Raw genomic sequence first — 14,691 nt, 5'->3', positions numbered from 1 at the left:
GCGTATGTTTTTAAATCGTATGTTTTCTTGCAAGTTCCAAGAAATAAAATCAGTCAAAACAAATTCAATGGATATACGATGAAAACTATTTGCGATTTTCTGTGGTTTCTTATGTCAATAAAAAAAATTGTAGTTTTTCATGCTGATTGCAATTTGATATAACAAATCTTATGATAAAAATGTAGGATTCACATATGTAGTTAGTTTCAAATTGACTACGAATAAGGTAAATGTGAAGAAATATATGAGAGGAGACAGATATTCTTAATATCTTAAGTTTTAGGTAAAGATGTAGTAGTGGCTTATCTTTTCGCAGTTATGGATCATTGGTCGGTTGTTGTTCTAGCCACTTTTTTAGACTACAAATAAAATAAGTAAATTTATTTGTAACCTTTGGTCTCACTCTCATTTACTCGGTTAAATGTTCTATTTGGAATTTCTAAAACATTTCCAATTATATATATTTACTAAAATATTTAAATGCTTTCTTTTCGCATTTTTTCATCTCAATACCTCCAAACTTCAACTTAGACTATATTGGGCAACTAAAAAAAGCAACCAACTAAAAGAGCACATACCCACAATAATTAAGTGCATACAAGAGCAGCACATGCATGCTAAAGAAGCAACGGATGTGAGGCATTTTGTAGAAAAAAATAAATGAACACGTAAATGAGCACTCATTGAAACAAATATTTTTAATTATTTGATGATGTTATAAGCCCTGGCTATTTTGTGAATGGTTGTAAATGTAATGATTAATTTTTAAAATAATTATAAGAATTAAGTCAAAACTAAAAAAACTATATATCATCATCAAAATTGTAAAGATACTTTTTTTTCTCAAAATTATTCATGACAGCCTAGTACAATGATATATTAAGCAATAAAAAAGGTATTCCAACAATGGGTTATGAGTTGGAACAACAATCTTAGGAAATGCAAGCCCAATATCGGGGTCAAATGATTATCTTTTGGTTAATTTATCACCCATCACCGTATTTTGGCTTAATAGTTTTAATTTTTTTTCCCATTTCTTTTTGTTTACAAACATAAAGAATTATGCTTTTATATATGAAAAAAAAATAAAAAATTAAGATTATGGTAACTGAGATGGTCATCTTTATTATCCTTCAATGACGCACTAATAAAGAGAAATGGAGAATGAGAGATTCAAACTCGAGTCTAATTATATAAAAAGTTTTTTATCATATGAACTATAATTATGGCCGGGACACATGTCTCCGAATATTATGTACTACCAAATACCAAATTAGTTAAATAAGTCTAAAGTTAGCATGTCATTAATTTATAGTAGTGTTAAACGAGTTTGAATTTCATTTTCAAAAACAAACTTATAAGATAAGAATATAATCCAATCACATACATTTAACAATCCAAAAACCTTGATAATGTAAGACTCCAATACAATTTAAATGGATCTGAGTTTAATTCTTGTAGGAAGACCATTGCCCTAAAAATATCAAGTGGGTGGAAGAAACCTGAATGATAAGGGTTGGTGCTTGGTAGAAAACAGAATCAGATGAAATCAGAGCAAGTAAAAGCAAGCAGAGACTTTGTTCTAAAGTTCACGTGGGTTGGTATCATTATAACTCCCACAACTGCTGCTCTGATTGCAACGTCCATACACAACAAATAATACTATAGTATAAATTTTTCATAATATAATAATACATCATTTACTATATACTAAAAAACAGCTAGGCATGGAATGAACTTCAAAAATCAATTTTACTTTTTATATATCACTTATTAACATTATTTTATTTTTCACTTGATAAAAAATGACATGGTAATTATATTTTTTTAGTGGTGAAAAGATGCCATAAATAGTAGTCGATACAAATAATGAAAGAGATAGTACGAAGAAATTTTGAAAATTCAATATTCTCTACAGTTCCATTTCATTTCATGAACATGAATCAAGATTACATACACAGTAGTTTACAAAAGTTACCAGAAATGAAAATAATAATAATGATCCTCATCAACTCGCTACCTTCACTCGGATCCGAACTCGGGACGACTCAGTTGTAGCCATCTCCTTAGCATCCCCGGAGCATTGTAAAATTGTTTTCTTTTTTTTAGTGCAAGATATAATAATGCACATAAATTAAATACAATACAACTGAGATGGCCTAAAAAAATCTCATCTCCATATGGAAAAAAGGAAAATTGGGGTAACAATGTGAAACCCACAATTTACCTTGTATAAATAAATCCTTGGGAGAGTCTTCAATGTAACAAGTAAAAGTCTCAATTGGTTTCAAAAACCAACTTGGTTATCTGCAAAGATTAATCACTCGAGTCAGAGTCGGATCAGATATCTTCTCTTGAATTTTGTGCCGCTCCATTTGAAGGTTCAAATTCAAACTCAAATCTGAATTCCAATATTGGCCGAAACAATCTCTAGCTAGATTTTAAGTCCCCACCGGAACTCGAAAAATAATAAAACTCAAAACACTTTGGATCGTTCTTCACCAAACATAAATTTCTCCGAACCAATCCAAGTGGGTTAACCACCAGAAATTGAACCGAATCAATCGGTTCGGTTCAATTAGACTGCTACCAAATGGTTTTTTCACTTAGACCATGGAGTAGCGGTCGAGATTCGGGCCAGAAATCCACATTGGTTCTAATTCCCACGTGGCAACGTCTCTGAAAATCTTCAAACCGGTTTGATCCATTATTCGAACCGGACCGGGAAATAAACCATAGAGCTTCTTCAAAGAATTCTTCATCACAAGGAATAGTAAGCGGTCCATGGTTAGAGAAACCATACTCTTCTTCAGCTTGAACCAAAAGCTTCTGAAAAATGGGGTGGTTAAGGTACGTAGCACGCACCACAAATCTGGTGTAGTTAGCTCCAACACATACTGCCACGTGTCCAGATGGTACATCAGACGGTGCACGATTAGCTGATGAAATACGTGCTTTGTTTCTCCAGCGTCGTAGCATCTGGCGGAGGCGTACAATGTGGCGAATTTTACTGCACTTTGAAGACATTTTTGTTCCTTTGACAATGTTGTTGTTGTTTTACTATTGTTGGATCAGGTTGCAATGTTTTGAGTAGAGAGAGAGAATAGGATGTGAGAGGGGGCTTTGTATAGTGGGGGGAGATTGATGATTTATAGTAGCAAGGTTGGGAAATGCCCTTGGTGTTTGGTTATAATTACAAATTAATGTCTGCGGTTTTTGTAGCATCTTCAAAGGTGGTGGTGAGTAGTGACGTACTTGTATTAATTAATGTATTTTAACAAGATCCATGTTGGATAACCTATAGTTACCTCTTCCTTCTATTTTCATTTACAAAAGGCTTAAATATGCATTTCATCATTGCAATTAAAGGTCGTTTAAAAATTGGTCATGTATTCGCTAATCCTTGCAAACTAGCCGTGCAATCATTAATCATTTATAATTTCGTCCTTTGACCAACTTAATCACTGTCACGTCACTAATTTGATGACGTGGCAATCACTACCACACATGAAATTCCATTTTTGCCCTTAAGAAGAGGACAAAATATTGAAGAAAGAATTGAAAACCCAGAGGTAAAAATGGATTTTCATGCGTGACAGTGATTGCCACGTCATCAAATTAGTGACGTGGCAGTGATTACGTTGGTCAAAGGACGAAATTTTAAATGATTAAACAATGCAAGGGTAAATTGTAAGGATTAGCGATTACAGGGACTAATTATTAAAGGACCCCTAATTGCAAGGATGAAATACATATTTAAGCCTTTACAAAATGTACATTCTCAAATATGAAAATTGCTATTAAACACATGTAAAAGACGAAAAATGTCCCTCGGCAGTTAACTATCGAGGAGAACTTCGGCAGTAAACTACCAAGGAAAACCTCGGCAGTTAATTGCAAAGGAAACCTCAAACCTGTTTTTTTTTTTTTTTTTTTTTTTTACAAAAACCATAAATTGTCATTATTAATATTTATTGATTTTAAATGTTTCAATCATTATTTTGGTACGTTTCAAACAATTGCAGTATTATACGTACGTTTCAAACAATTGCAGTATTATACTTATGCATATATATCTTAATAAGAATATCATTTAAATCTTGACGAAAAAAATAAAAAGCATTTAAGTCCTCAAAAAACATTTCAATGAGTGTAAAAATTAAGCTTTTGAATATTGGTTTCCAAATTACTTAAATAATCGTTGTGCACAACTATTTTAATGTAGAAAATATAACAACATACTATACCTTAAAAAAAAAATCGTTGTGCACAATTATTTTAACGATTTTTAATTATGATTTTTATTAAGTAATGTGCAAAACAATATTCAAATGCTTAATTTTTACACTAATTTAAATGTTATTCTTATTAAGATATATATGCATAAGTATAATACTATAATTGTTTGAAACGTACCAAAATAATGATTGAAACATTCAAAATCAATAAATATTAATAATGATAATTTATGGTTTTTGTAAAATAAAAAATATAAAAAAACAGGTTTGAGGTTTCCTCGGCAGTTAACTGCCGAAGTTTTTTTCGATAGTTAACTGCAGCCGGTTCCATAATTCGGCAGTTAACTATCGAGGGATATTTCGTCTTTTACATGTATTTCTCAGTCAATGTATCAACAACAATTTTCCTCAAATATTTAGGGTGAAATATTTTAAATTCGTTTACTTTTTGAAAATATTTGGTATGTTTATTTTCTAAAATGTATGTTAACTCTAACTTGATAATAAGAAATGAAACTCTTAATTGTTCAAAAAAAAAAAAAAATGAAACTCTTAAATTAAAATTGTTAGTGGTAGAGAGAAGATGAAATGCTTGACCGGGATAACATATATTTAGAAATAATGAGTGCAAATTATACAATTATTTTATCTTTTCAGGTTTATAAAATACCCGCACACTACAACATTTGTTGTCTCTAACCAGAGCTCCGCCGCACACAAATCCCTCTTTTGTCAAATCCATTCACCACCATCATAGTCTCACCATTGTCGATGTGTCGGTCACCACACCCTTGTCACTGCATTGACCCCCCCCTCCCGACAACTCTCTCTTCATCTATCTTCCCTGAATTTAATGCTCATTTACAAAGAGTTAATGTTGAATTTTATGTTTTTGGTTTTTCTGGATTTTTTATTGAAAATTGATGGAGATGAAGATGAGGACATATAAAATGAAATTAGGTGTTCGATGGTCCACTATTAAATTTCGTAGACCTTCAAAATCAAGCGGTTCTCTATTTGAACAAAAAAAATAAAGAGTTAAAATTTAAAAAGTTAATAAGATCTATGATGGATCACTTACAATGTTGATCCAACTTAGATATTTTGGATTAAAATTAATAAAATGAGATTAAATTGACAAACAGATGTAAAATTAAGAGACCAACGAAACGTTTATTAATTATGGGATCAAAATATAACTTATAAATTTATTAGAAAACATTTTTTTAAGGACAATTTATTCGGAAACTAAATATACAATTTTGCCTAATAGTATTATTTTTTTAACAAAATTTAGCCCAATATTAACGTAAGATGTTTGAAATCCAAGTGAAAAGACAAAGTTACCAACAAATTATTTTATAAAAATATCTAGGCTAAAATATGGTTTTAATCTCTGCAAATATGCCTCGTTTTGGTTTTAGTCTCTGTAAAAAAAAAAAATTGTTTTTGGTCCCTGCAAAATTTTTTGTTTTTGAAAATAGTCCCTGACCATATTCTTGTGATGATTTGCATACGTGGCACATTATAACTGAACCAATTTTATAGTTTTTGGTCCCTGCAAAATATTTTGTTTTTAAAAAAAGTCCCTGCAAAAAATTTTTAAAATTTTGCAGGGACCAAAAACAATTTTTTTTTTACAGAAACTAAAACCAAAACGAGGCATATTTGCAGGGACTAAAACTATATTTTAGCTAAACATCTATTATTTTTTTGACGCAAAGATGCAAAAATAAAATGTGCTACATGCCTAAATCTATCAAAAGAAGATGAACGATTGAACGGTGCTACATCTCTCGAATGAAAATAAACCTCAATGTACAATCATGGGTCTTTTCTTGGAGGGTTGCTTGGACTGAGATAGATTTCATTTCAAGTACTAAAAGCATGAATAATTCACACGTACAGTAAGAGCAAAGAAGAAGCACAAACATCATACATAAAAGAGAAACGATAATAAAGTTCTTTCTCACTGATTCTTTCTTGTGAACGGATTGGAGAGAATTGTATTGGGAAAAACCTAAGTCTAATATAGGTCTTTTTGTACAAAGAATTTCACACATCAAAGATTGAATCGACCGTTCCACCTTTTCTACATTTTGTCTTCCACAACAATATTATCCTAAGGATGAATATGCATTATGTGAGGGTATATACCTTGAGAGAGAAATACATATAGAAAAATATGTGATAAGTATGATAAATTTGTGATGTGATGGGAAATAATTAAGAGATAAGAGAATATGAGGTGTTAAATAAGTTTAACAAAATATGTTTTGCCTTGTTGGTGTCCTCTTAATTGCTAGGTTATGTTTGCCTTGTTGAATAAGTTAGGGGAGAATTGCAATAGATAATGTTAAATTAGGGTGTAATATAGCCAAATTAATAAATGAGGATGGAATGTGTAATTCAACCTATAAATTAGGGGGGTAAAACGCTTTTGACCATCCTTTTATCAATCTTGTTTGGAATTTGGAATAAGAGAAAGGAAAGAAAAATGAAAGAAAGCACGACAATTAAAAAAAAAACAAATTGAGTTTGAGTTTGACAGATAGAAAAAAAAAAGTAATTATGTGGTTTTCAACTAGTAGTAATGACAAAATGCAATATTTCCAAACTTAGAATAAAGTGAGGGAAAATTTTGAAAAATCAAAATGTTTTTCTATGTTCCAATATTGCCCCTTTATTTTGCTTTTTTAGATGTTATCTATCTCATTTCATAATATTATTTCTTTCTTTCCCTTTACCTTTTTACTCAACCAAACAAGGGAAGAGAATGACTCTAAGATTATTTTTTTTGTTGAAGAAACCAAACTAGCCTACGAAACTGGCACGTGGAGAATCGAACATGAGAATTTGAAAGAAATACATTTTAAAGTTTCAAGTCAGCATGTTTAGACCAACCAAAATGGATTTCAAGCAACTAAAATTAATCTCAGTTTCACTGCTCTTTCCTTATACTTTCGAATTTTATATTTCTTTCATAACTTTATCTAACATGCACAAGGAAAATGATCTTGCACAATGCACAAATGTCTTTTTAGTTTTTAATCATTGGATTAATAAATCTTATCATATATCATTCAAATTAATGATGAAGCTTATTGATCCAATTGTGAAAACTAGCTTGTGCATGATTGTAAACTTGAATCACACATACAACATAAAATTGCGATATTCTCGGTTTGAATTCGAATGAAAGTATTCAATTTAACAATATTGATATTGTCAGTTGAATTAACCATAAGGACATATAATATAAATATCTTATTTTTTGTTAAAAAAAAAAACTAAAAATAATGAAAGTTGGTAAGTTTGTGTCCCGTGCAGTTCGTGCAGTAGGGTTCATTTTTGCGCACGAAGTGGATATCTGAGTGTTCAATTAAATTCAAAGTACAAAACCAGCACATGCATAACTGGAAAGAGAACCTAGTAGTAGTGGTAGTTGATACATTTTTCACTTGAAAATATGTCCAGTACCAGAAGCATCTATGACTGTTTCAATCCAAAAATATTCCTCCCTGTTTTATTTACATGTTATTTTGAAAAAAATATTTGTCTTAGTATTCGCAATTTAAGATACTACTAAAACAGCAATATTTATTTTTTATCATGCTCTCTTGCTATTTATTTTTCTCTCTATTCGTAAATGTTTGAATCCATAACGACCAACTTCAAGAATAAAAATAATGTTCGTCATTCGGTAGAGTTAATTAACTTCAAGAATATTGAAAAGCATCGTTTGCAATTTGGTGGTTTCCATGAGTTCAGGAAGGATATTAAGTTTGATCTTAAAGTGATCTGGCTGACAAGTATAAAGTGTATTTGAAAGAAACGTAATACTCATATTTCTAGCAATAAAGAATTATCGTTTGACCAATTATTAGATCATGTTAAGTTTTATTTTTTGACAGGGAAGAAAGATATATTTAACCCCAAAATTTAACTGTCTAATATATTTAACCTCTTTTGGACCAAAATATATACATATATTATTAGAAGACGAAATAACATTAGAATTCTACCGGACAATGTACCTTCTCTTTTGCTGCCTAATCAACTCTACCAATCAATTGTTGATGCAAGGCTGGCAGACTATTAAAATGTTGCCTTTTTGTTCATCTCTTTTACATGGAACTTAAAATATTACTAACAAACAAATAACCATAATTTAATATTCATTTCTTCTTAAAAAGGCACCATATATTTTGGAAACCTCCAACTCTGACCATACTCCATGTGCAGGGTTACCCCATCACTTCTTTTCTTTATATTTTCTAAATAAACAGCCAAAACACCCTTCTTCTAATTCTAATTCTCAATATTTTTGAGCATCTTACCCAATAAGATTTCAACATAATTCGTTTCTTATTGTATGATTCTTAATTTAATTGCACATATGGAATATGGACACATGTCACTTGCTCAGATCATTAAGATTAATCATATTCTTTATTCTCTAATAATAATAATAATTAAAATCTTAGACCCTTCCTAGCAAACTATATAATTCATCACGAAAATAAAGCTAAATTGTTAATATGATCCAATATGGATTAATGGGTCCACTTTGCTAGTTTTGGTAAGCACTAATGCTTAAGCATGGTACATCCCCCTAAATGTTACATTTGCTTAGTTTGATTTGAGCATATAGAAATAGAACCCCACTTGTTAGAACCTGAGGATCATGGCATTTATTTGCCTTGTTCAATGTTTTCCAACAAAAAACATATCCAAAGCAAATCTCTAAAATCACATTAAGAAAACTTCAATGGACAAAACCATGTAAATCATGTCATATGTTCCATCCGTGTAGTTTGTTGTATTTTTAAAAGGATATTATGATGTTTTATTTTTGGATTTTGCTGAGACAGAAATTGCTAAGGAAACACGAAGAATATATGCATGATTTGAAATAAGGTATTTCCAAAAATATAAATATAATCAAGGCCCGTTTAAGTTGATAAATGTTTACGTTTTTATTCCATAACTTCATGTTTTTTTGTTGGTCAAGAACTCCATGTTTTTTTTCGTAAAAAAAGGAAAGAAAAAAAAACCAACATATAGGGATGACAATTGGACCCAGACCCAATGGACACTCGCAAAAAATACCTGCAATGGGTAGGGTAAAACTCCGCTTTTATGGATATGAGTTTGGGTCCGGGTAATTACCGCAAACTTAATGGGTATGGGTGCGGGTAAGGATACTATACTTCCCAGCCCCGCAACCCGCATATACATATTTATATAATATAATAAATATTTTATTAATTTTTGGTGTACAATTATTTAATTTATTTAGCTATTTAAGGATAAACCTAAATATCAAAACTAATACGGTAATCGTTTCATCCTTACCTTCATAAGCTCACGAGCTACAAATTTATAATTTAAATCAATTTGATGTTTATTTTAGAATGCACTTTTTATATGCATTTTTAATGTTTTTATTTTAATTTTTAAGGAATATTTTTTTATTTGGCTAAATATTACGGTTTTTACTATTTAATGAGTTGCTTTAAAAAAAATTGAATCATAGTTTTATTGACTTAATTGATCCTCCGGTCCCTTAACTTAATTCTTTTTTTCACAATGGTCACATAAGAAGTATTGTTTGTAAACTATAATTGTTTGTGGACTTACCACATTAGTATCAAGACTTAGACGAGTCTACATAAACCTTTATTGTTTGTAAAATATAATCTAAGTAGCATAATGTTAGATCGACTACTTCGATCAAATTACAGTATAATATTTTATCATAAATCGTATTTAGATCAAACTTATTAATTTCTAAATCTTTTTTAATAGTTTCTTTTATATAGTATTTTTTTTCTAAACTTTACTATACCTTTTGTAATCTACTTATCATCCATATGATGTAGTCTTACCACAGAGACTACATGTTTTCATGCCTAAACAACTTAAACTTATCTTCCACCATCTTTTCCTACTGTATGTGCCACTTCAATCTCTCTCTCTCTCTCTCTCTCTCTCTCTCTCTCTCTCTCTCTCTCTCTCTCTCTCTCTCTCTCTCTCTCCCCCCCCTATTTCGTCTAGTCTTATCACACATTCAACGTAACATCCTCATCTATACAACAATTACTTTATTCTCGTGTTGGTTCTTAACCATCCAACATTCTGTTCCATACAACATCATCAGTCTGAAAGTTGTCTCAGTATAATTTTTCCTTCAACTTGAGCGGTATTTTCATATCACATAAAACACTTGAGACTCTTCCTCATTTCAACCACATTTGAATGCAACGATTTACTCATGTTTTTATTTCTCCATCATTTTGTACTATGAACCAAATACTTTTAGACCGTTTCACTTGCGGTATGATATGATCTTTAACTTTTTGCTGAAATTACATTTCATATACTCTGTCTTGCTTCTACTCAAGCGGAAGCCATACACTTATAAGGCTTGTCTCCAAGTCTCAACCTCCCATTCAATTCCTCCCTCGACTCTCGAAGCATGACTACATCATCTGCAAAAAACATACATCTCAATGTTAATTCTTGGATTGTTTTTTAAGTACATCCAAAACTAAAATAAAAAGATAAAGGCTTATGGTAAACCTTTGGTGCAATCATACTTTCATGGAAAAATAGTCGGTAATCTCATATTGCGTTCTCATACTAGTCGAAGCTCTCTCATACATGTCCTTGATAACTCTAATATAAGCAGTCGTAACACATTTCTTCTCTAGTGTTTTCCATAAAATCTCTCTAGACACTTTATTATAGCTTTCTTCATATCAATGAAACAAAGTTTGTTGTATGGAATAGAGTGTTGGACAATTAATATCATATGTGTTTTAGACCGGACGAAAACTCATATGAATTGAAATTCTACACCAAAACCCGAACGTCACACAAAAGCTATTCATTTGGGTGTCATCGACCACATGAAAAGTCATGTGACTAGAAAACATCATCATCACACTTCTCCACAATTTCTCCTTATTAACTTCATTATATAAGGATTAAGGAGTTTCTTCCTCCAAAATCAAAGTACACACTCTTTACAACGACTCAAGTGTTTGCATATACATCACTCGTTCTTACCTTTGTATATATTTTATTTTATGGATATGTATAATCTTTAGCGCACACGAAAGGACGTCCAGGTTCGGGTCCGCTTAGTTGTACTGAAATAGTGAGACGGACCCATATATATGATATGATACGACTCCTTTTTTCTACTTTTTCGTACGGCTACTACTCGTGCCTAGTGGGTAGTGAGTGCCAATAAAATTATTAATTTATGAATAAAAACAAAACACATAATCTTATTGTTACATTATTATCTCATTATTCTCATCTCATGCATGTTACATGAAATGAAAATCATATCACAGTTTCACAAGCCAATTAAAATTTTGTGACTGCAACTACTTGCAAATTGCCATTAGATCACGTTCTTTTCTACAAATATATCGGCCATGTTCTCTCTTTTTTCCCTTCATCGTAACCAATAATAAATTATGAAACCAAACAAATCAATACCAATCATTTTCATATTTCTGCACCCAATGCAGTCTATGCAGATACTTTATTTTTATATCTTCTAGTAATTGCATTGGCTTCTAGAAATTCAGATGTTGATTGGAGATGCATTGCACCAACGAAAGATTGTCATTTTTAAAATTTAAAAGTTAAAACAAATAACACCAGACATTATCCATCTACCTTTTTCAATATTTTAGCTTTCAACTAGATTAACTATGGGCGCTCTCAGACATAGATATATAAATATTACTTTAGGAGTAACTTTTGTAAGAATTATTCGACTTATAATAACTTTTTATAGATATTAAATAACTATACAAATTCAATAGTTAAATATTGTCATATTTTTATCTTAACGACCATACATCAAATTTCTATAGATTGGAAATATGTAGCTATTTAATATTACAGTAAATATAATTTTGAAAAGTATATATACGTTGAATTAAATTTATTTGATGAATTATTTTTGTTGTGAATCTTTGCTCTTTAGAGCTGTTGGTTGTGGGGCACTAATCTCATGTAAAAGAATTTTTATAGTGTTAATTTACCTGCCAAAATTACACCAATGAAGAAAATAATACAACAACCTTTAGATTTGCTAATAAGAGAACATTAATGAAGCAAAATAAAAAACCTTTAAACAACTCTTTGGTCAGGTTTGAACTTTGTGTAGTCAACAAATCCATTTAAATTTAATCTGAAGTTTTGACCCATCCATCCATTCAAATTTAAAGAAGGTGAATAAAAAAAGCATTTGTTGAATAAACTCAAGGGTCCAGATGAAGTGACCATGTGAATTGAAATGTGTAATTTTTTGAATTCGCTTAGCAATTGGTCGTGACTTATTTATACTCTCAAAATCTCAATTTTTATGACTAAAATAACTGTAACATATATATGTATGTTTTCATGTCTTCATTTAGTGATATATCTATGTAGACAACACTTTTAGAGTGGAGATGTGTCTTGTATGGTTTATGAATGCTTGACTGTTTGAAATCCTAACAATGATCGATTCAATGTCATTTCTCATAAGTATATGCTTAAAGTTATGACTTATGAGTATATAAGCACTATATAAGAAACCCACACATTCCTAACAATTGTAATTTTCTTTGTAATTTTATTTTGTTGTTTGTTATTTTCTTTAATTTTTTTTGCTGGCGTGCGGCTAAACAAAATTATAGTGGCTAGTATGACGTACCTCAGGCACATGCTCGATTAAATAGCTGCCAATAAACATAATTATTGCAAAATACATAACTATCGCAAATTTTAGGTAAAAAAAAAAAGTTACTTTTTGTACTTTCAAAGTTAAAATTTTCAGTTTAATTTTTTTAGTGAGTTCATGTTGTGACTAATGTGGAAATAAATATGAAATGAAATGGTCCAATTTCTTCGTATTTGTTTGTCTTGTATATGGACAAATTATTGCATATTATTTTCCATTTTGTGGAGAGTTGAAAGTGGAAGACGATGCGATCAAGAAAAAATGGATTGTTGGTGTCAAATGTGATGTTTGTTGATGTTTTTTTTTTTTTTTTAAGAAGTGTCTCTTGGTCGAATGAATTGTGTTACTGCTATTATGGATCAATTTGGTCGTTTGTCTCGAAAGCAAGTTAGTCAGGAGAAAACCAACATTGTTTTTCCAAAATTTATGAAATGAAGTACTCGAGACATGCAACTATGCTCGTTTGACCTTGGTGGAGCCTTAATATTTATTGGGCATATAATCTCAAATGTCTTTTGGCAGCTCCAAGGTTGATTTATCATTCTCTTGAAAACAATAATTTTTGGCCTCAAATCCTTCAACTTGCTCTCATCTCATCTCCTAACTTTTGTTGTTCTTGAGTTGCTCCGATGACGCCTTGACAACACCTTTCTCAATCAAACTCAAATATTCCTTGTAGTGAAGCAAGATCTCCAGTAACTTTTCCAAATGATCATAGAAGCCATCAAATAATGGAACTGCAAGTTGCATGATTCCTCCATTGTTTCATGAAAAAGATTGAGAAAGAACAATCTTTGAGATTGCATGTGTAACAAACTTGCAAACTGAAAACTTATATAAGTTATTTTGGTTCTCTAGGTTGAATCCTCAACCAGACTCTAATACCAATTGTTAAAATCAAACTTGATTTCACTCATCTTATTAACCATATAATGCCTTTAAATATTGTCCACAATACAACAAAATACAACTACAACAAAATACAACTATGGAGTTTAACTAGTTACTTTACTTGTTTCGCAAGTAACTATATATCTTAATGAACTAATTAAATTAAGTCATAAGCTAGATTACTATATGACGGTTAACGTATTATGCATACCTATTTTTTGGATCATGCTAAACTACTCTCTCTGAGATACTAGTTAAGAAAGTAAAAAATATCTTCTTTTTTTTAAAAACGATGATTTTTTTACTTTTAATAAGTTGAACGTGCCATATTTTACTACATACCGATACAAGATTTCTACATTAGTTTTCTTATCATGTGCCATAGAGGCCTTCTTTAGCATTTCCTCTATTATTATTTTTTTCTAATACCCACTTTTTCTAGTTTTTTTTTTCTTTCTTCCAAACTAAATGCAAAGTTTATTATATACAGTAATAGACATGCATATTTTTGAAGTAGATAAATCAAGGCTTCATGTTAAATGTTGCCTAAGGTAGCTACTTGTGTGATATCAAATACCAGTGGGTATTGACATTGGCAGTTGAGTGCATGATTAAGTTTTTGAACAAGAAAATGCTGACCTGAATATTAGGATCATTATTATGTATGAAAACGCCAAAATGGCAATCGGTTGCCTTGTTTGGTAGTAGTTCCACAGATATTGTTAAAATATATAAGCAATTCTATAAATAAATAAATAAATAACTAATAAGATTCATCAAAGCAATATTATTTATTTATCAAATGTGTGG

The 14,691-nt window shown here is 30.6% G+C and overlaps 1 protein-coding gene across 1 annotated transcript; it reads right to left on the bottom strand.

Annotated features, from left to right (window-relative positions):
* Window positions 1–1,892: 1,892 nt before the first annotated feature.
* On the bottom strand, window positions 1,893–3,146 carry LOC25482196 (auxin-induced protein 6B). The gene has a single exon (XM_013610721.3). The coding sequence runs from the start codon at window positions 3,025–3,027 to the stop codon at window positions 2,587–2,589; it is 441 nt and encodes a 146-aa protein (XP_013466175.1). The 5' UTR covers window positions 3,028–3,146; the 3' UTR covers window positions 1,893–2,586.
* Window positions 3,147–14,691: the final 11,545 nt, after the last annotated feature.

This window comes from Medicago truncatula, chromosome 1, assembly GCF_003473485.1.
Source record: "Medicago truncatula cultivar Jemalong A17 chromosome 1, MtrunA17r5.0-ANR, whole genome shotgun sequence".
NCBI classification, from domain to species: domain Eukaryota; kingdom Viridiplantae; phylum Streptophyta; class Magnoliopsida; order Fabales; family Fabaceae; genus Medicago; species Medicago truncatula.
The sequence above is the reverse complement of the archived record's forward strand: the minus strand, read 5'-3'. Positions and strand labels throughout refer to the sequence as shown.

Coding starts and splice junctions, on each gene's coding strand:
- LOC25482196 (XM_013610721.3), bottom strand. CDS start 3,027: ATGTCTTCAAAGTGCAGTAAAATTCGCCACATTGTACGCCTCCGCCAG.